This window comes from Trachinotus anak, unplaced genomic scaffold, assembly GCF_046630095.1.
Source record: "Trachinotus anak isolate AG129_WGS33_773 ecotype Australia unplaced genomic scaffold, CSIRO_AGI_Tana_v1 ptg000021l, whole genome shotgun sequence".
NCBI classification, from domain to species: Eukaryota; Metazoa; Chordata; class Actinopteri; order Carangiformes; family Carangidae; genus Trachinotus; species Trachinotus anak.
In genome coordinates this window covers 18,378,171-18,401,445 of record NW_027273872.1, presented here as the reverse complement: position 1 = coordinate 18,401,445, position 23,275 = coordinate 18,378,171, and the positions used below count along the sequence as shown (strand labels likewise).

Here is a 23,275-nt window from a genome sequence, read left to right as displayed (position 1 = left end):
GTGTGTATGTGCATGCACGAACATTCATTTACTTCGGGACTTTATTTTAGGAATGTCAGCTAGGGTTTATTTACGCTCAGTCAAACTCAGAGCTTCTATTGAAAACAAACTGTATGGGCATGTAAGAGGAAACACTCTGTGTGGCTCACTTTGTCATAGATAGATGGACTTGTAGTGTTTATTCTAGAAACAAATTAAACTTTCATAACATTAACAAGCCTGACATGCAATGACAAAATGCTAGAGACAAAACTATTAAAATTGATTACTTTGTTCATCCTTTTTCAAAACAGATGCACCCAAAAGCCTTTCAATGTGACAAATATTTTATATTGTGTGCAAAGGAAAAAAAATCTTTCGTTTTTCAAATTGATTGCACTGATTTTTCCCCAGCCCGAAAGAGATTATAGTGAAAAGAATCAATCAAGTCGCCAAAACAACAAATGCTTCGTCTCAAGGCTGCTGAGATGATGAGATACCTGGCTGGCTTCTGCAGAGAATCTCCGCTGTCACATGGTGGCAGCAAACAGTCAGTTTGTTCCCACAGACAACACAACAAAGGAGCTGTGACAAGCGCTGACAGATGCCAAGACATAATGACAGTTTCTGCATCAGAAACTGTGTCAGCGGCTGATTTCTGTTTGTTTCCCTCTGCCCAGTGTGAGTCTTCAGTTTTCAACAGCACTCCTGTGCAGCTCCCACACTGTAAGGTTTGGTACTGGAGCTGTGCAGTCTGCATTGAGTTTAACAAGGCTGGTGTTGGTGATGAGGTGACAGGCCTGCAAGCAATCAGACTGATTCAGTCAGCAAACATCAGAAGCCCTGTTTCCCTTTTGGCTGATATTTCACAAGCTTACCCTTGCAGCAACACAAAGTTGGTGCAAGGACAGGCTTCGCTTCTGGCTCTTTGTCATTTATCACACATTAGCAGGTTGGGTGCATAGTGTCAGTGTGATGGAAAACAGGCCAGAGGGCGCTGAACACTTACTTGAGTCGGGGATTAAATAAACACTACTATTCAATCCAGTTCAATTTCATTTGTATAGTGTCAAATCACAACATGCAGTATCTCGAGGCACTTTACAGGGTGAGGTCAAAACCTTACAATATTAGACAGAACCCCAGAAGTTCCCACAATGAAAAAAATATAATAATAACAGCACCATACCTAAATAAATGATAATAATGAGTGTTGTAGTGGCAGATCTGGATTAGTCAGATGCCTGCTTGATGTGGACACAGAGAGACGGAGAGGAGAAGCATGGGAGAATGCAAAGTTAATGGCGTGCAGTAGAATGACATGCAGTAAATGCATGAAGAGAGAAGTGCTCAGTGCGTCATGGGAGTAACCCCTACAGCCTGGGCCCATAGCAGCATAACTAAGGGGCAGTTCAGGGCTCACCTGAGCTAGCCCTATAAGCTTTATCAAGGTTTGAAGCCTTATCCTGAATGTAGAGAGGGTGTCTGCCTTATGAACCCACACTGGGAGCTGGATCCACAGGAGCCTGATAGCTGAAGGCTCTTCCTCCCATTCTAGTCTTAGAAACTCCAGGAACCAACAGTAGGCCTGCATTTAGAGAAGGGAGTGTTCTGTTGGGATAATATGGAACTAGGATCTCCTTACAATATGATGATCCCTGACCATTAATGGCTTTGTAGGTGAGGAGGAGGATTTTAAATTCTGTTCTGAACTTTATAGGGAGCCAAAACAGTGACGCTTACACAGGGGAGATATGATCTCTTTTCCTAGTTCCTGTCTGAATCCGCTGGAGGCTTTTCACAGAGTCATTGGGACATCCTGATTATAAAGAACTACAGTAGTTCAGTCAAGGGGTAACACTCCAACAAACATGATTTTATTCTTTGTGCTTTACATGCAACCCACATGTATTGACTCTTTGTATACACGAGTCCCAAATGAACAGATTAGTAAAGTACAAATATGTCTGAATATCTCTTCACTATTTTATGTTTATTAAGAAATTCAAATAGAAATGGCATTTCAAAATATAAGGTATGTCTGTGACATGGATTTCCTTTGCCCAGCAGGTGGCGTGCCCAGCAGATGCAACAGTCAGACAGGCAGCATGCTAGTGTTTAAGTAAAGATAAAGGGAGAGGGCAGCAGAGTACTGTGATACAGAAACTAACATGAAGCATCACACTACAGAGAACAAACAGAATAAAGTAAAAGAATAACTCATCTGGACACATAAAATTATATCCACCATTAAACAAAACCAGAACAGCTCTTTATTGTGTTAGTCTGAGCTGTTATTTCCCATGAAACTCTGCTCAGGTGCTTTTGAGAAGATAATTACTAGCTTCAGCACTGAAAAAATAAAAGTACTGGGGTATCACTTATTCATCCCAAGCATGTAGCAGGTGTTTTTTTTAAAATAGCTACTGTATGGAAGGGTATAAGCGTACAGTATATAATTACTGTGCAGGTTTTTAAGAAGACCCGACTACCCCCCGCCTGTCACCACAGACTATAAAAGCACTGCTGACATTATGTTTGTGTAGGTGTGTTGCAGCATTCAACTGTGTATGCAGTGTACAACTCTGCAGGTATTTTTTGAGCTTTAGAGTTTTCAATTGAACTGAAAGATAATTGGTCGGGTGTTGGCTCCTTCAGAGCACTTTCAAAGTTGCTTTAAAAAAAACATCATTGGGATTTGAAAGTCCAAAAAATAAGCCTATTATCTCTAATGAGTATGGTAAAGTAAATAAGTAGCAACTACACCTTTGACACGCTTGAAGAATTTCACCTGACCTAGCTTTTTGGAACTGTACCAAAGTTTTTAGGGGTGAGGAAAGAGGGGTAATTGAGGGTAATTTGCTGATGGGAGGGTTGTGTACATTTTTTAGTTGTGTGAGTTGTTGTGTGGTTGAGTTGAGTGTGGAATGGGTGGATTCTTTAGTAATTGAAAGTTACCTCCAGAGAGTATGTAATTTGTCACTGTCTGTTAAGGCCATTTTTTACAAAAGATGATAAAACTGTAAATGATTTCTATTGTGCTGTATTTCACTTGCTAACACTAAGCAGCTCTGTAGTTTAAGCACAAAATCCTTTATTAGGACCCCTAATGACTGCAGTCAGCTCTGCCTTCTGATTGGTTAAATGTATAACAAGCTGCCCATACTTAGTCTGTTTACCTGGTGCTAAGGAGCCTGGAGAGTACGCCAGTCTTTACGTGTGTACCATGCTTGCCGTGTTTAGCTGCGTGTAGTATGCTTAAATTGGTTTGTTATCATGTTTCATTTTTGTAGTTTTTCAGTAAATGGTTAAAACAAAGAACATGGACCATGTAGTTTTATCTGAGTACGCATCAACTAAATGGTTGAACTCCATAGCTTATGTGGACATAAATAGACAGAGCTGCAGCTCCCACCTTCATTTTTCCTGCATCTTAACAAAATGCATAACTACTTCAAAGTAAAGTCAGTCTTGTTCAGTTTAATATTCAGTCAAACTAGAAACCTTTAAATTACAATGCTCAGTATGGTAAGCTAGACTGATATTTATTGGGATCTGCTCTATATCTCTAAAAATGTGCTATACTGTATGTCTTCTATAATGGACCGACTCTCTTTACCAATTTGAAATCTTGGCCTTACACTAGAAGCTTTTTATTTCAAAGTGCTGGATATCCAGCTTTCGCCATCACTCATATCTGTTCCTCTGTCAGCATTTCAGAAACATATAATCCTTGTCTCAAAGATGATCTCTTCATTGTATTTTTAGATGATGTATGTCTTAAAGAAACTGTGAGAAACCTTCATGTTTTATTTCCATTTGTAAAATTAGACGTGACAGTTTTTTTTTAAAAGACAGTTGTAACTGATAACACTCCTAAAGGTTTTGTCTGGTGATGCTATTACTTATTTTCTAAACTGACATATTGGAGATTTGAAACATTGTTTTTGGCACTACAACACACTAAAATAAAACATAGCATGTCCAGACTACACTCAATTGTATCTTGACACATCAAGAATCTACAGCTGAAAGAAACTGAACTCTTTTGTTGTTAATACATTTAAGTAAAAAAAAAAAAAAAAAAGATTTGCTCTTCCCAAACGTTGACAGGAAATCAAGAACAAACCAGTCCAAGGGCATGAGAGAGCGTCTTCATCATCGAAATGCTATGTCATTAATTTCAAGGTTTCCATAGCAGAAGTGCCTGTGTGCTGCGCTTTCCTGGCACAGATGAGTATGAGGTGAGCATGTGTGGGATACGCAGACAGAAAAGATTTTACACAACATGTTTATTCCCTCTCAAGCACGTCCGTTTTTAACAGCCTTAAATGTTTGTGCGTAGATACTGATGACTCACAGCTTCAGTCTTCAGTAAATTTCAATTTTCTGTTTGAAAAATATGGCTGCTGAGCTTCACTGTGTGTTGGAGCTACTGTGTATGAATATCAAATACAAGCAGTATTATCGTCTCTGCTTCTGAGCTGATCTTGATTTATTGTGTTCCAGTGAAATGGTGTCACTTGCTCCTGATAAACACTGGTGATAAATACAAATGCACTGCTGACTTTGCAAATTTAAGACAGGTTTATTTCAGACAGTTTTACAAATATGGTTGTCACCAAGTGCTTCGCAGAAAACTAACGACACAAAGAGAGATATAAACACGGGTAAACAAAACAATGTGCTTATAATTATGTACTTGCTGGCTGTTGCAAAAAATGAGAGAATGTGGGAACTCCTGAGACCAGTGCAATTTCTTTTGAGGCGCGTCCTGGAATTAGTTACAGTGATTCCAGTGTCCAATGTGTTGTCAGGTATTGCACAACTTTTCACTTCAAGTCTAAGCAAGTGAACTATGCTAGATGGTGACCTCAAAACAGTTAAAGGAAGTTAAATTTAACTATTCACCCTATCTGATTTCCTTAAACAAGGTCAGGTCAGCGCTGAACAAGTTTCTGTCCCAGATTCTGTTCCAAAAGTTTGGGCAGGGTTCATCCATGTTCATCACACATTAAGAAAAAAAAAAAAAAAAAAAAAGATAAGCTCAATTTAAAACCTGAGCAAACCATAATCTTTGTTGATTTTGTTAGATTGTCAGTGATAATAGTGAGTAGTGGAAAGATACACAAATCAGTTCATTTCACAAAACAACAGTACATTTAATATATTTACTGAAAATATTGTGTTGTGTTGCTACAAGTGGTGTACCATAAACCCTTTATGCTGCAATCTAATGTGAAATCCAGTCAAGTTTTTAAAAAGAAAAAAAAAAAAAACCCAGTAAAGGATTACAGTTCATTAGAAATGCTTTTGTTGAGCCACAGTCTTTATTACATATCACAGTACAACTGCAGCTTCTTCATGTGCCCTATAAATGTCACTCCCCTCAAAGCTGGAATGACTCAAACCTGTGCCATCTTAAGGAGGGGAGTCAGTTCAACATGTACGAATGTGTCAAAACAACATATGATCCTCTAACAGCAATTTAAGACCCCTCAGAGAAACATAAACCTCCTCATATCTTCAGATCGTCTATTCTAGTCTTGTTGTTGCTGTGTTTGGCACTGCGGCCAGGCCTGGCCTGCGTAGGTGACCCAGGGGCTGATCCTGCTCCCTTCTTTCCTTTCAGGTCACATTCTTCTTGCTTGCTGCTGCTCCTTTCCACCGCCAAGTTGTCCTTATTTTGTTTGTAAGCCGCCTTGCTGTGGTAGGGGTGGAAGGACGGGTTTGTGTCCTCGGACAGAGGGGAGAGGTTATAGCTGGGTACGGGAGGGTAGGCAGGCTGGACTTGGTGGAAGTAGTCGTCGTAACTTGGCACAAAGGGCACAGCGGCATTGCTGGGCTCCTTGGAGATGCTCTCAGTTGACTGCTCACCTCTCCTGAAGGTGATGCCCTGACGGCACTTGGTAAAGCCCAGGTGGTAGATCTCTATGAGGTTGAGGAGCAGAGACACGCTGGCCACCCCCAGCATGAAGATGATGAAGATAGTTTTCTCTGTGGGACGGGATATGTAACAATTTACCACATTGGGGCAGGGAGGTCTGTCACATGTGTACATTGGCCTCAGCTCAAAGCCATACAAGAGGTATTGAGCCACGATGAAGCCCACCTCAAACAGGGTTTTAAAGACCACATTAAAGACATATGTGCGCAGGAGCTCCCCCTGCAGGCGCACTATGCCCTTCTCGTCCCTCACCAGAGCCTTTTTGTGGTGAGTGTCCACAATGAGGGCCTGCTTATCTGAGTGATGTGCATGTTCCCTCTCTTTCTCCTTCTCTTTCTGCTTCTCCTCCATCCGCACCAGATGGAGGATGTGCCCCAGGTAGATCAGCGTAGGCGTAGACACGAAGATGATCTGCAGCACCCAAAAGCGGACGTGGGAGATGGGGAAAGTGATGTCATAGCACACATTCTCGCAACCGGGCTGCTTGGTGTCACAGGTGAAGCCCGACTGCTCGTCGCCCCACACCTTCTCTGTCGCAGCACTCAGGATCAGGATTCGGAAGATGAACAGGACGGTGAGCCACACCTTCCCCACCACAGTGGAGTGCTCCTGGGCTTTTTCTAGAAGCTTTCCCAGCAGGTTCCAGTCCCCCATGGCTGTGTGAGCTCAGACCTGGGACTAAAGAGGCATTGAAAAAGAATTCAAATACAAAAACGCTTCATTTGATTTTTTATTTGTCTATAAAGTAAATAAATTCCATGGTGAAAATAGAAGTGATCTAGGGGTTAAAGTAAGTTGCAGTGTAAGTAACAAAGTTTGCTCTACGTTAAAATGTCTTACCAAGTTCAGCAGAGCTCAGACCAAATGAATCTCTAGGGAGCCAAGTTACTACACGAATGTACAACTGGGGGACTCTGCTGCCGAGCAGGTAGTGGCCTTTAACATGTGGACGCAGACAGGATTATATTTACTTTAGGAGGGTATATATTTGGCAAGTGTGGACAGGACAGGAAGGCAGGTTCCAGTCATGATTCTGCGGCTCCTGGCCTTCGTGACTGGAGCCACGGCAACATGATCCTCACAAAGTGAAATCAAACACCAGGCAGATGTGGTAGAAGTGCGAATCAGAAACATTTGAGTAATGTCGGTACTGTCAGTTCCCATAACACATTATGTTATAAATATATTCAGCTTCTGATGGATGTACTGTACAGTGACAGGACAGCAAATTCAGCTTATGCTGCTGCAAGGGAGAATGAATTCTGATAACTGCTGAAATGTGGCAGGTGAATTGATGTTTAGGGAGCTGCCACTAATAAATCTACCTCGTCATTTAACAACTGTAGACTGGGTTGTAATTTTAACGAAGGTATGCTTTCAATATTAAACCTCTCAGAATATGTAATCCACGATGATAAAGGATAATATGACAAACATTACTAGGAAAAAAATAAGGAAGTGGTTTTCTTAAGAGTGTGGAAGCAGGCAATTTCTACTGCCATGTTCCCATACAAGACAGCTGTAAACAAACTACAGCCTTCGGCCATAACATGTAGCTACCTTTAATTGTCTAAAGTTTACTTAAACAAACACTTCAATCCACAAAGAAGGTTAAAGTTCCCAAAGAATCACACAGAACGTTATATTTACTGGTTAAACTCACCTTGTCAGCTTATACATCCCCTGTGGTGAGGCACTACACGTCTTTGAGGGTACATGAGGCCGCTTTGCTTCACTGACAGGCCTCAGTGCAAAGCTGATCTTCAGGCCCCCAGCAATGCCCTTGAATGGACAGGGAAAGTGGACTCCTGCTAGCTACAGCCTCTGCTCACACCATCAAGCCCACTAACTCAGTCTTCTGTCTTCAAATACAGCTCAGGCAGAAATCAGGATCCAGGCCCTGGGGTCTTCTACTGACCACAACACACACACGTAACCAACCGGATGCACTTTCAACCATGTCTGGCCTGCCCTCCCTCAAATCCCCACACCTCCCACCCCCCATGGTTAAATTTGGCACAGTACAAACTCTCTAATATAAACTATTAAAGCCCCTCTACTCGCTTGTTAGAGTGAGTGACAGGGCAGCTGGCCAATGGTGTTGTCTGGTAAGTCTGTCTGGCCACAAGTGCTCCTGGGGTCTAAATATAGCATGAGGGTCTCTCCTATCATTGGGTATTCAGGGGGGTGATTTGGAGATGTGTTGCCATCTGCATCCTCAAATTACAAATCACAGTCACAGGAAGGAGTGAAGTCAATACAAAAAGTTCAGTTACAAAGTATCAGTCATGGCAGACACCCCACTTGTGGGTACGAAAATGTAAAACACTGCTTATACAAAATCTGAGAACACTATCCTTTAACAGAGTTTGTGATTTTATCAATTCAGTACAACCCATGTGAAAGAAACCCACTGAAAAAAATAACCAATCAGCTGGCTGAAGTGCATTTGTCAAATTATCAGGCAATTTATTTCTTTATATTACATAATGTACACACAGTATATAGTTTTGACCCATTGTATATTTTATCTGGATTGTTTACCTGGATGTAAACTGATAATATGTACATTTAGGGATATCAGTGTAAGGTTTTTCGTATGCATTACAATGTGTATAAAAACAGGTTAACTTCATGACATACCAGCGTATGGGACATTACATTTTCAGGACCAGAGAGATACTGAATAATATAATATGCAGGGTAATATTAAGGAAAGCGGGTGCCAACTGTCAGAAGTTGATGGGTCTCTGTTAAAAAAGTAAGTCAGCCTCAAATGTTTATCAGAGCCAACTGAAAAATAACTTAAGACAGAAGCTGCAATAAAGTAAGTCGGTGGTATTTACAACTGCATAAAAAGTTATACAAATCTACAGACATATGTACAGTACTGGGATTTGCAATAATCTAAAAGTGACCCAGCAGACAAGTGAAGAAGAATAGGAATGAATGAATAATTGTAATTTAGCAGTTTCACCAGTGAACATCAAGTGACATCTTTCAACAGTACCTGAAAAAAGTCAAAGTAAGAGGTTGACCTTTACTTGACCTTACTTTTGGGATATAGATAATTCTGAGTAAAAAGTGTTAAAAAGTCAGGATGTACAAGTGTTTAGGGGAAAATTGTATTTAAAGTTCATTTTCTCTCCTAATTGGCAAGATAATATCTATTGGCAGTTGTCCATAACTGGACAATATTTTAAAGCTTTCTTTGGTTTTCTAGCACCAACTGTTATATTTCCAGAGCAGAATGCCAAGTTACGCAATAGTTACAGCTGTCTGCCCAAAGTTTAGCATAATCAATGACAACAGAGTCCACTATAATCCAAGAATTTTACCACTGGATTAAAGAAATGCTACTGTTCCATCTGTTATTTCACTCACATAAATACCATCTCCAAGACTTTGTAATAGCTCAATTCAGACTGGATTAAATATGACACATACTAGTATTATTTTTGATCCAAACAAAAAACTCGACTTTCCTATCCAGCATTTTTAATCTCTACAGTAAACTCTGCTTCTTTTCAAGATCAGACCAGTGTTTTTTGCACATTTTGATCGATTTACTAGAAATCAAATATTATGCATGAATGCTTCCAGAAGTTTCTTTTAAGTGTTTTTTAAGTGTTGTCCAGGCTGCCAGTCATTTCCTTTAATTTCAGTACTGTATGGAAATCTATTCATGAAGACTTAATGCAACATCCTTAAAACAGTTCATTCTGCTTTTTTGTTGTCAAAGCTGCATTTTTGTTGTAAAGGAGGCCAAATGACATGGAAGAATTTGAAAAATTTGTTGGATGGTGCATTCATGTGCTAATGAGAAACTGATATCACAAAACTAGAGTCGGTTTCCAAACAGCAGCCTTTAAAATGCAAAAAGTAAATAAATATTCATGTTAAAGATCTCACGGATAAATAGTTGTATTTATGAGCTATGACATTGGATGTCATAGCTCATAAATACAACTATTTTGGCAGCAATTTTGGGGCTTCTAACAAGTATACAAACCTGCCACACCTGCAGGATTTTATCAAATCCACACATAAAAATGAACTGTCACGCAACAACAACTGACAAAAATGAATGGAAGCATGATCCCCATAGTCATGGTTTGTTCAGCTCAAGAAATCATCCCATCATGACAACTTACAAATGAAGGTAATCAACAATAACGTCAGTCATGTTTGATTTGTAGTAAATGAGTTGAAACATGCAAAAATATTGGTATTGGCCATTAACCTTCACCACTGGCTCCAAATAGTTTAGACATGTTCCAACAGCAACTAACACTTGTGTCAGTAAAACCGATAAAGAAAAAACAGAAGAATCAATAAGCGATTGAATGATACAATACATAAATAAATGGTCTAAATGTTGATGCTGACAATGATCAAATATACAGTATATGTGACATTAATGCAACATGCTCCATTGGACATGTGTGATTACTGTTGATTAGTTTAAAGGGAAAAGGAAAGTGAGCCTCAGAAAGCAGAACACCTCTCACCCTTCTCAGTTGGGCTCTTTTTGGTCACAGTAAATTTAGACTTGAGAGAATGGTCGGCTATCAGCTGATTGATTTCATTTTGCCTATAAGAAGACAATCGTTGACTTATCCAAGCTACTTTTGACTCATCGTCAGATCCATTTAAGCACCGTTTGCAGGCCCTGCCTATGAGGTACACCACCTCAGCCAGATTAAGCAGCACACACACCCCAGACACTGCCAGCATGAACACAGTGAATATGGTCTTTTCCGTTGGCCTGGAGACAAAACAGTCGACTGTGTTGGGGCAGGGGTACGAGTCACACTTCACTAAACGCACCATCTTAAAGTCAGGATAGATCAAGTAGAAGATGTAGAGAAAAGCCACCTCGAAGATGATTCTGAAGATGATACTGATCATGTATGTCCACCACAGAGCCCCGGTGATCTGAAACTTCTGGTTCTTGATGTGTTCCAGGTCCTTGGGGCTGCCGCGGCCCGACCTCTTCAAGATCTTCTTGTCGATATGGCGTCGGTGGGCCACATGCATGGCCACCAGCAAGGCGGGGGTGGAGACAAGGATGAGCTGGAGCGCCCACAGGCGGATGTGCGAGATGGGGAAGAACTGGTCATAACACACACTGTTGCAGCCGGGCTGTTGGGTGTTGCAGGTGAAGCCAGATTTCTCATCTCCCCAAACACTCTCAGCAGCAACAACCAGGACCAGAATGCGGAAGATGAAGATGACCGAGAGCCAAATGCGTCCGATGCCAGTAGAGTGCCTGTTTACGCCGCTGATCACGGCATAAAAGGTCCCCCAGTTCATTTTCGACTCCAGGTCTGCAAAAAAAAAGCATAAATATTCAGTTAAGGTCACATGGATGTACGTAAAGCTAACTCTCTAGCTCAAGTGCAACTTTTATTCATTAATGTAGATATAGCAAGTTAATTTTATCAAAAAGAAAAATCCTCAAAATGCCTCTCAGAAAAAATTTAATAATCAAATTAGCTAAATGAACGTTTGAACCCTTCATATTTACATAGTCATCTTGGATGAAATGACTTAAGTTGAAAAAAACGTATCTATAAAGACTTTTGTTGTCCATAAAAAACTCAGTAATTTAGTTAAAGTCTAACTGTTGTAACATTAGTTTTTAGAAGTTTACCAGGGTCAGCCGGCGGTGCAAGCGGCGTAAGCAGCGCCGGGTCCAAAGATGACCATCTTGAGGTGTGGCCTGAGCATCAAGCTGGATTTGGCAGAGTAAGGAACAACAGACAAGAATTGCCAAGTAGCCCGTCAGCCGTATAAAAGCAGGGGCGATGGCCTACCGACATGCACCGTCATAGGACGCAGCAAGTCGAAGCCAATTGCGAAACATTCACCAAGCCACGTGATCTGCTCACCCTGTATTAATACTCTACTCCCAAACTGACCTACAGCCCAGTTGCAGACAGACTGACAGACTGCCAGCAAATTTCTCCAAGGAACCAGCAAGACATCCATCTCATTATGCGAATTTTTTTAAGACATGTGAGAGGTCTCATTGTTTGTAAGAAGGGCCATGGACTTGACCACACTGCCTGATAAAAAACTGAAAATGAACACTCTTTAAAAGCTAATTCAACTGAATGTCACTATTCTAAAGGGTAATGATAATTTAAACAACATCATGCCAAGTATTTGTCGAGTCAAGGCACTGGGGCATATCAGCCATCACTCACAAAAAATCTGACCTCACTGCACACTGGATGTTAGTAGAAAAAGAAGAATGAAAATGATAGAACACACATTTTACCTTCAGCTCTGGTGGTACACAAAAATGTGTACAAAAAAGGTGGAAATGAATGAAAATATTGTCTTTTTTAGCAAGCCAAAAGGCTGGACTGAGAACACCGTGCGTTTGGAAAATGCTAATCATTCCTCCGCCACTAGCCACTGCCCTGCACCGTAGCAGTCATATGCTCTTATATAAACTATTTACATACAATGGCAGCCTTTATTGGGCTGCAACAAGACTCTTTAGAATTCAGATCAAACGCCTCGATTTCCGCCTACCCCGGGCAAAAGAAGGAATCTGTGTGGACACAAAAGGCCTCAGCCTGCCACATTATTTATTGTGCTTGGCAGGGCAGGGAAGTGAAGGAAGCTTTTGACCTGAGCCACTGTCATTGAGACCACAGAGTCACTCACAGGTTTGCAGATTCATCCAGGAAATACACAAACTTTTCAACTGTCACAAATAGTAATGGAATAGCAAATGAAAGCCAGTTTTAATGGAAAGACCATTTATATTCACCATTTGTAGTTCATTCGTTCAAGCTTTTTTGTGAACATTTTGTGACCTGTGAGACACTGCATTACTATAAACTAGGTACACAATAGTATTTCATCAAGCAATATGCCTTAATAAACTCCAAATATATTATATTGTAAATACGAACATGGAACTGAGATATCTTTAACTGAGTGAATTTTTTAAAGTTTTGGGCCTGATGTTGGGGCTGATTTTTCTAATCTTCTAATCTCTAGACTACTTTTTAACTTGTAAGTACTTCTGAATAAAACTTAATTCCAAAGGTTTGAGTTGTCTTTGCCATCTGCTATATAATACATGCCTTATTATGAATGAGTTAATCCAGATTTTGTTATCAATCTCCATGCGTTTGTGTATTATTCTTTATATTGAGATATCACCATTTGTTGTTATGGTCAAACTCCTCCCTGTAACTGTAGAAACAATTATTTACAGTAACAACAAACTGAATGCAAGTGATAACACAATGTGGTTGTTTGTCATGTACTATCAGATGACCTACAGCAGTTCACTATGCCATGAGCATTTCTGCGTCACTTATGACAGATGTAGTGGGAGGGTTTGCGTGGCCTGGTAATCCTTTGAATGAACTAAACCTCATTTATATTCCCTCCAAGATACAGTAAACTACAATAGAGAGAGACACAGGGCACACAATTAGGACAACATATTTATTACAAGAACAGATACATACATACATACATACATATATATACACACACACACACACACACACACACACACACACACACACACACACACACACACACAAATAGATTTTGCCATTATACTCAACTCAATATTAACCAAAGGCAAGATGACTCTGATAATGATTATTATCAAAAGAAAGATATATAAAAATTAAACTGGCAATATGTAGTGGCTGGAATAAATCAGGACCTGAGACACACTTCCCTGATCTAGGAACAGGGAAAGGAGTACAAAACTATGTCTAAAAGGGGGAGGATATGTTCAAAATAATAAACCACAAACCACCACTGGGTATCCATGTCCCCATACATATGAAAAAAGGTCAGAAAAATTATTCACTTTCCTATCACTGCTTTAAAAGACAAGAGTCACAGCTTTCTAGACATAGAAATAGGAATTTATATGTAGAAAAGACCAAAACAGAAACTTCTCAAGGTCAAATAATGTTATACAACACATTAGCGTTACACTCATGTTCATTAGACATAGTTTTGTAGTTGTTAGACTGTAATGAAAGACACAAAACACACAAGAAAGCTGATACATGCTACTTAATGTGTACTTGTCCAGTGAATGCCTTTTTCATTTTATTTAAATATCCTTGAAGTATCCTTGTACTGCAAAGTGCTCATCACAGCAGTTTGTCAAAGTTTACTAAAAGTCCTCTGTATGTTCACTTATACAAACATGGTCCATTGAAATAAGATAATACATTTGAAGCTCTCATTTAAGAGTCATTAGATATCTCAGTGATTAATTTTGCCTGCTGACTGCCATCTATTTTTTAATTTGACCAAAGTACTGGTTATTTGTGAGACAGTTGTACAACCAGCATTCCCTGCTTTCACACTTACTTCTTACTTTGAGTATAGCACGAGATGAGGTATTTCTCCCAGTCAGAGTCCCGTTTTCTCATTTTAAGTTGAACAGTGCCTAAAACAGTAAAACAAGATTCTGAGCAACAACGGAGAGAGCTACTATGGTCACGCACATGCTATACTGCCACCTGCTGTAGATGCGCAAGTTAAGGTAAACAATGTCCAAACTGTAACTCTACTTACTTCTTTTCGTAAGACCAACATTCTTCAGTTTGTTGTGTTTTGCATGTCCATTTTGGGCCAGCCTCAAAGACAGTGATGCACCCCTCCTAAAATGAACATTACAATACAATTGTCTGGTTAACATTTTGTGTTGTTACTAGCTCCAAAACTGTATATACTCATTTTAAAAAGGTCAAGTAGTCAGACAGTAGACTTCTTAATTCAGCAAAATAATAATTTGTAACATGACAGCCAGTAAAATAAAATAAAAAGGTGCATTTGTTGCAACAAATAAGATTAGATGCATCATTAAATCCTGGTGACGATTGTTTTTTTTTGCCATTTACAATTTAGTTAATTCTAAAATTACCATCCACTGTTTATTAACTTTTTCAAAATGAAGTACCTCATAGCTCCAAGCTTTCCCTTTTCCAAGAACAGCTCGACTGTAACTTTGGGGCCCTGTAGGTAAAGTCTGGCATAGAGTGTCCTGTTGTGCACCATGGCTTTGAACCAGCCCACTGCCTCCTCAGACCAGTCTCTACCATTCACAGGCGTCACCTGAGGGGGGAAGGAAACGGACACAAAATACCATGAACTGAGATAATTCATTTCCTTTATCAGTGAGCAATAGATAAGGCTGTGACTAATCATGTGGACAAATGCCAATAATTGAGTCTACACTCTCACAGCAGAGTGTAGTGTATTAACCATTTCCATGTATGCAAATCCTAGGAGGGATTAACTGCACGCTTGTCATGGAAAATCTTAACGTGTTCATCAATGAGAGGTCTATGTGCTAGTTTACATACATGAGGACTATTGCAAAGCCAACAGTGCTAAAATATCAGCACGAAACTGCTTACATTTGCCAGTGAGACCTGTACAGCCTGAAGTGGAAGGACAGCCATTTCTGGGGTCAGCTCTCTGATGTTTGACAGTGACAGGCAAGCAGTGCCACCATGGTCCAGCATCTTCACCTCCACCTTGATTGATGTCTCACTCCCAGCACCATCAGTGGAATTATTATCTTTCATCCAAAATACAAGGAGCACGGCAGGTTAAGCTAAAAATAAATTCTGAAGTGGCTACTAGCAAGCAAAGCAACACTGCTACCATCTAGAGGTATGCATTTGCAAAACCATTCCAACACACAAAGATAAACCCACCTCCACTTACACCACATATCTTCGTCACCTGAGCCCTGCACCATTGTTCTTGCTTAGGGAACCAACCCATTACTTGGGCTCCAATGTCTGGAATGCAGTTCTGGTCAGCATATGAACTACTGGCTTTCCAGCTGCTGCAAATGAGAGAAAAATAATGACAACCAGAAACATGTGGATTATTAAAAAAGAAAAAAAAAATCTACAAAGAAAGCTGTTATGAACAAAAAGAGATAAGTGGCTCTTTAAGTTCTGTAAATGTGATCAGGGAATCAGTGAGGGTTGAGAAAAGCTGAGAAATAGCAGACAAGCGATTCAAATCCATGCAGAACGACTTACCCTGTGACAAGGGCCTGCAGCTTCATGGTGGAGCCTGCATGCTGGATGTAGAAGTTGCCTGGGCTAACAACATGAGACACAACAACTTCAGTCTCTTCAAACCTCCTGATATGGAACTCGGGAATGGTAACACCGTTGACAGCTGGTGTTTTTTCTCCAGCACAATTGTTCTCTCTTTCAGGATCTGAACACTGAGTTTGGTGTTTCAGGTGGACGTTTACACAAGAATTCTCCACTTGTGCAGTTTTATTTTGGTGGTCTTCATTTTTTACTGGGCTGTTATCAGAGTGCGCTTGTTGCACCTCTGTGAAGATGTCTCCAATATCCCACAATTCTGTCTTTGTGGCAATGACACAAGTGTAAGTCAGAGAGCCACTTGATTCCACTCGTTTTACTCTGAAGACTGGGGCTTGATTTTCAATGTCTCCACATAAAGTTTTCGGGGCTACTGCTTCCATCACACCGTCTGTAGCAACATTCCTGAATTGGTAGCTTTGTGTTTTGATGGTAGGTGACGTCGACTGTAGCGAACCTGAAGCATGTGTGTTTTCGCTCCACTGCATGACAGTGACCTCCAGTGCACCCATGTTTTTAGCTTTGGCTCTGAGAAAGTGCAGCAGCTGAGAGGATGTTTGTTTTTGGTGTTGCACCTGGACATCTTCCTCCCATCCCCAGGCTATTAGTGGTGCTATTTTCATAGGGTTAGGGTTACTGATTTCTGGGAATATAGCTTGTATTGGTGGTAGTGCCAGTGGTGGTCTCTCTGCATTAATCTTGGGACTGTGAATAATGGCAGGTACTGGAATGGTAGTATCTGGTTGGCTTTTCTCCTCGAAAATAACAGCTTGTTCTTTTTCTTCAGCCTTTACATGACCAGACGAGCTCATAATCTGAACACTGCTATTGTAGCTGGGCAAGATGCTGCAAATCATGTCATCCTCCTGGACCACTGCAGGCTGGGAGATGAGGAAATGTTTCAACTGCTGAAGGGACAGTGTGGCTCCAAGCACCTGGACTGCTTTCGCTATGGAGCTTGCCATAAGCCCGTTCTGCAACATGGGCCCAAACTTAAGAACATCTGTCCTCAGGAGTGGCTGACGTTGGTTTGTTTTCACTCCGTTTTTGACAGCAGGCTGAACACACACTTGAGGCTCTGTAAAGATGAGAAGCAGCAAGGGAGAGTGTTTTGTTAAGTGAAGTTGCACTTAAAATCTTTTCCTAAATCACACCTTGGATACCTATGTAATTCTAGTGGTTGACAAGGCATTTGTAAAATTTTGTAAATTTGTCTTGAATGTGAATAACTATCAGATAAGCAGCTAAAAGTGTATGATTACTTCTTGACTTACCAAATATGATGTCCTTTAATAAAGCTGAGAGTTTGTCAATAGCTCGACATTTCGTGTCCAAAGCCTTTGCAAGGTCACTGAAGTCACTAGTGGGAAAGGATGAATTCAAGAAACTTTGGACTTCTTCGTAGGCCTGAACGAAAAGTGGAAAAATAGTCAGATTTTGCAGTTTATTCAAAAATACAAGTAATTTTTTTTGCCAAGTTTATTAGTTGATAGACAGAAAACTAACCAGTCAACAATTTACTAATTTACAAATAAATTTGCTTAACAATACGAAATGGTGAAAATATGCATTTGCAGCTCAGGCAAAAAATTATATGCTATTTTCTTTATTTCATTGCAATTTACCGGTCTCAACATATAAAAATGTGGGAATTGGTGTTACCTTGTTGGTGAAGTTGCGAAGTTCTTGTTCAAGTGTATTCCTGGCGTTTTCCAGCAAAAAGAGCTTGTAAGTTAACTGCACCTTCTGAGTGATACAGGAGGGCCGAGGCTGGCGGTGGACAAGCTGCTGCTGAGGAGGAGTCATGGCCGGCGGGGAGTGCTCTCGGTCCGCTGCGCTGCTGCTGGAGCCCGGGCTCTGACTGTGCGCCTGCTGCTGGCTAATAGGAGCTAGGTGTGCTAGGTTTAGATACGTATGCTAACCAAACTGTGAAGACGACCACAGTTTAATGTTTCTGGGTGTGGGAAGTTACCACAGTGCAGCAGTTCTTCTTCTTCTCTTATAGGCTTCGTCCGTGTCTTCTTCCCGCCGCGGTTGTCAGTGAAATGGGTCCTGCTCCCTCTCCAGCCGCCGACGGCCGGTGCTGGACGAGGAGCCTCTGCTCGCCATGTTGGAAGCTCCCGTTTGTGTCCAGCCGAAGTACTTATCTAATTTGTAGGAAATGCGTGGTGTAACGTTAATGTTAGTGGGTGTCCTGCTCTTTCTTCAACTTATCTCTCCCTTTAAAAAAAAAAAAAAAAAAAAAAAAAAGAGTTTATTATTATTATTATTATTATTATTACTCACCTTCAAGCCTCCCCTCCCCCTATGGACGCTGATGGGACTGTAATTGGGTGCCCTCTTGCTGGTGCAGAGGGCTATTGGACCTGCCAGAAGAATAATCAAAACACCAACTCTGAGTATACACTGAAGGATATGTTAATATGTTGGAGCTGTTGTGATGGAGAGGAAATGTGAAGGAAATCATAACCTCTAGCCCAAGCTTTTAATTAGCTGAGAATTCACTCAATAAATTCTGACTGATTCTTACAATAATCCTTTTCGAAGGAGCAGCCAGGCACCTGCGGCCATGGGTGGTTTCATGAATAGGCCTGTGGGACAAGGGGCCTCTAAGGCAGGGACTCTGTTTTTCTCCACTAAATACAGCGGCACAGTGCATTTAAGCTACAGCAAGCCTGCATTGAAAGTATGTTGGTCGAGGGAGCACAATGCATTTGATAATAAAACTACAATTCCAGGTCAGCATATTTCTAAATAGAACATGGGGCAAAAACAGAAAATGAAAGCAGAACAAACATCTGGGTGCTGAGGTGGTAACTTTATCAAGGAACGAGTTCACAGCAGAAAAGATTTAACAGTGAGGATTTTACTCTGGGTCGATCAAGATGTATGACTTGTGCTACATTTGAGGAAGAAGACCACAGATGTATGATGAAATAATCTTTCTAGAGAGAGGTTTTCATAGCATCGGGTTTTAATTGGACAAGGATGACAAACCTTTACTTGTATGGATGAGGTTTATTGGAAATGCAGCTACCCTGGAGACAGTGATACAAATTTACTGTGCTAACAGTTTATATGCCGTGTTAACAAACAAGCTGCAGCTGATATCTAAATGCCAGCTACTATTAACTGCCAAGTAGAAGAATGAATACAATTTGCTACTTGCATTCCTACGGTTTTACACCCAATACTATACACACAGTGTTCTTTTCTTTGAGTGCTCTTTGTTTGAACTTGTCAAGCTGCTACTTGATCTAGTACCTAAATCTTGTGGGTGGGGCAACAAAGACATTTCCTACAGTTATATTGCTCAAGAGCAAGATTGATAGGCATCCTGGCTGTTTTGATACAAAGGCTAGGATCACATGCCTGGCTCTAGCCAGTGGACAAAGTGGTAATGGGTGTAAGAATTGCAAAATGGCACTTGCCAGCATCAGTTTAAAGGAGAAGGTTGAGTCAATATGTAGACAATAACAGAATTGCTCAACAGGATATCCTGCAACGGTAGTTTCTCCCTGGTGCACCCAAAGCTACTTGCTCAGCCTGTAATAAAATCTTCAGGATTTTTGGTATCTTTTCAGATGTATTTCTTACACTGCAACATGCCATGAGGCTTTTACTCATTTTTCATGAGACAGTCACCTCATCCCCTTTTGTCTGTGGATCAGCAATGTGGGATCAAATTAAAAGTTGATTCATGTGTTGTTAATTTCACCTCGTGTTTATGATTATGTGTTACACACAGGGGTCTCATTTTCTTAAAGTAGTGCATCCAGATTCAGTCGGATTTATTAAATAAGTATGCACCCCACACTGAATGATAGTAGTCCTAGTCAATATGTTTAATGACTTGGTGGAATTCACTCAGCTATAAACAGAAATTCACAGAAACCAAAGTTCTTCCCCTCTGAACCACATTGATTTATTTTGTAGATATAGAAATGGGGGAGTCATATTCTAAAATCAATATTGACAACATTTTCTGATTATTATGTACAGCAGGTTTATTATGTAGCCTACAGCATATCTATTACCACATTTACCACTGTATTTGATAACAGTCTCCCAGGCTTATACATTACAAAACACAGATAGTTGCAGAAAGTGATACTGATGCTGGTATATATTAAAATTGGATCTTGTGCATACACGCTGTCAAATAAGTTATATTTATTTAAAAATACATGCACGTTTATACAGAAACTCTTACAAAGTGTTGTGTTGAATTTGCGATGAGGTTAGTCTTGATTCTGGGAATGTTGTGCAAGGTTTCATGGACGTCATAAAAATTTCAGCCAAGGTTAAAGTTTTAGTTGCAAACAAATATTTCACAACAAAGGACGGGGCAAAAAGTTCTCGGCCTGATTAGTGATTTGGCATGCACGGTAACCAAACAGCTTGGGAGTCGAGAAAGCCAATTTCAATCACATCATCTTAGCTACGCAGGTCACACAGTGTGATACATGTCTGACAGACTAGTAATGTGAAGAGAAGTGAGAAGAGATCCATGTGTCTGATTATGAAGTTGTTATTGCACTTGCTTAACTGAAAGTCTATTTGTTTTTACAGCCTAAGCAGCCATTAAGCCACACTTCTGTAAATGCATCATGCAACGTGAAATTCACAGGAATTATGCTTCAGTTCCTCAGGTTTGCTCTCCGGTTTCTCACTGTATTTGGTTTGCTTTTTTGTAACCCCATATGTTGAACAATGTGCAAAATAAACCAATGATAATAGATTTTAGACTATCACACTAAAAATGATTTCTCTGCACAACACAGCTTCCTGCTCAATATGATGAACACTGTTAATGTGACAAATAGAAATAAAACAATAATGAATATTTGTCCAAAGTGAACTTCCTGTGCTTCTCTATGAAACAAACAATACACCGAAGAGCTGCTCAGATACTCTGTCATCCTCATCATATTTTTACTGTCACCTGTGAAGCAGTCAGTGTCACTGATGTCTGGCAGTTTTATTTCTGACTCATTTAGGATTGTCAGCCATTGACTGTCACAGCAGTTAAAATAATTTCCACTAACATACATTAGATGAAGGTGTTCAGATAAATTATGAATCAAAGAAAGGTTAAAAGACACAAAATGATTGTTTCTTATGTCGATTTCTCTCAGAGGGGAGCAGCTTAAACTGCTGGGTATAATATCAAGTTGGTTGTTCGATATGTTAAGTTGAGTTAATGCTGGCATACAGGGTAACGAGACATCAGAGCTGGTCATGTTCATTTCACTCATAATTAAGGACTGAAGAGTTTCCTGCACACCCTCTAGTGCACTCACATGCATCACCATGTGTGGATTTCCTGCAAGGTTGAGGGAAACCAAAGAGTTTTCCTGAAATGTGTTTGGATGAAGCACTTTTATATTGTTTTCTTTAAGACTGAGGTGTTTAAGAGTTCTTAACTGCCCGAAGCCCACACAGGATGGACTGGGATTTATCTGCTGTGTTGATTGAGAGTTCAAATGGTCCATGAGACCACAAGGCTGCACAGAGTTGTCTTGCAGATTTAATTTATCTATTTGTGTGAGTGCATTGAGAAAGAGTGGGGAAATATACGCGAGTCCATTGCTCTGCAGCTCGAGGTGCTTTAAGGAGGGAAAGAAAAGCTCCCGACGGATTTCAGAATCACTATAATTTCGAATATTCCAGATAATGTTATGCAGGCAGTTGTGACTGAAATTCAGGGTTTCTAAAGATGAAAGAAGGCTCAAAGTCTCCAGTGGGAAAGACCTGAAGTGGTTATAGCTCAGGTCAATATAAATCAGAGGCATCTGCCTCCAGTTTGCATGCAGATTATTTTTTCGGGCTATTTTCTCTTTTGTAATCTCATTATAAAGAGAATTGGCCTCTGATACCATTGTAGCCTCTGAATTTAAGGTACCAACCATGTTATTCTGTAAATGAAGATACCTCAAACGGTTCATCTTTGGAACAATGGGGAAATAAAGGAGTTTGTTGAAACTCAAATCAAGAATTTCAAGCCCATACAACTGATCATCCTCACGCGTAACAAAAAACTCCACTGAATTTTGGCTAAGATTTAGATATTTAACTTGATGTAGTTTAAAATCACAGATATGTGCGAGGTTATTTTTGGCCAAGTTCAGCATCTCTAATTGGGTCAATGGTTCGAATGTCCCCTGTTCTATCACTGATATCAGATTATCATCAATAGTAATGGCCCTCAGACTTTTGCACTCCTTGAACAAGTTGTGTGAAAGTCTTGTTAAAGCATTACCAGTCATCTTAAGTTGATCAAGAGACGGTTTGTTTCGAAGATACAGCTCCACTGCATCATAGCTTAAACCATTCATTGATATGTCCAAACTCCTCAGTCTACTGATGGATTGGAGAGCTTTGCTGTTACTGCCAAGGTTGTTGTTCAGCGCATTTCTGGACAAATTCAACTCTTCAAGTTGAGCCAGGTTTTCAAAAGCCCCCTCGGAGATGAGATCCAGCTGGTTGGAGCTCAGGTCCAGCTGCTCCAAGTATGGCAAAACAAGTGTGTTCAACTGTCTGATGAAGTTATTGGACAGGTCTAGTCTTCTAAGTCTTACATCCAAATCCAGAGGGACAGAATAGAGGTTCTGGTTGTTCCAGGACTGCTCCTTGAAATGAAAGGAACATTAATCAAAATCAGAGAGTGAACCATGGAAACCAAAGTCAAACAATCTTAGCAGTTTCTGGTGAACCAGTAAAAGTGCAACTTTATGGACTAAAGTAATTGAACAAATTGCAACAATTTTACACATTTTGCACTTAAATCACTCATCTTGAGCCTACCTTTGAATCATCATATGTCAGTCCAGTTATATAAATGTCCTGGCTGAGTGACCAGAGTAGAAGGAGATTGGAGAACATATGTCTGACCATTCTCCCTCTGCTGCTTCTTTTGCTGCTGTTAAACTGTACAGTATCACTACTGTTCTCAGAGCTCATGTACACACTCACACACACACACCCTCTTATAGCCAAGCTTCGTAAAAAAAAAAGGGAGAGAGAAAACAGCTGTGGACACCAGATAGACACCGTGGGTACTATATTTAGACAATAAAGGCTTTGCCACTGATACATCACTTTTAATAAAGCTTTAGAAAACCCCTGAAAACACTTTTTTTTATACCAAGTTGGTCATATTTCTGTGTTAAATGTAGTCTATTACACCTATAAACACATTTAAATTAGTCAG

General features: G+C 40.3%; 2 protein-coding genes and 1 pseudogene across 3 annotated transcripts; all 3 read right to left on the bottom strand.

The window, feature by feature from the left end:
- Positions 1 to 4,547: 4,547 nt before the first annotated feature.
- LOC139606097 (gap junction alpha-3 protein-like) lies at positions 4,548 to 7,891 on the bottom strand. Of its 2 annotated transcripts, none has more exons than XM_071458121.1 (2): positions 7,590 to 7,891; positions 4,548 to 6,604 (listed from the first exon to the last, which is right to left on the bottom strand). In XM_071458121.1, exon 2 carries the CDS (start codon positions 6,578 to 6,580, stop codon positions 5,498 to 5,500), a length of 1,083 nt encoding a protein of 360 aa, XP_071314222.1. In that variant the 5' UTR covers positions 6,581 to 6,604; positions 7,590 to 7,891; the 3' UTR covers positions 4,548 to 5,497. The 2 variants fall into 2 exon arrangements, with proteins under 2 accessions (XP_071314222.1, XP_071314223.1); XM_071458122.1 differs by lacking the exon at positions 7,590 to 7,891 and adding an exon at positions 6,767 to 6,882.
- Positions 7,892 to 8,370: 479 nt separating this feature from the next.
- Positions 8,371 to 19,749, bottom strand: LOC139605768 (uncharacterized; annotated as a pseudogene).
- Positions 19,750 to 19,895: 146 nt separating this feature from the next.
- LOC139605765 (transforming growth factor beta activator LRRC32-like) lies at positions 19,896 to 23,160 on the bottom strand. The gene is made up of 2 exons (XM_071457534.1): positions 22,870 to 23,160; positions 19,896 to 22,694 (listed from the first exon to the last, which is right to left on the bottom strand). The coding sequence occupies exons 1-2, from the start codon at positions 23,158 to 23,160 to the stop codon at positions 20,814 to 20,816; spliced, it is 2,172 nt and encodes a 723-aa protein (XP_071313635.1). The 3' UTR covers positions 19,896 to 20,813.
- Between the last annotated feature and the right edge of the window lie 115 nt (positions 23,161 to 23,275).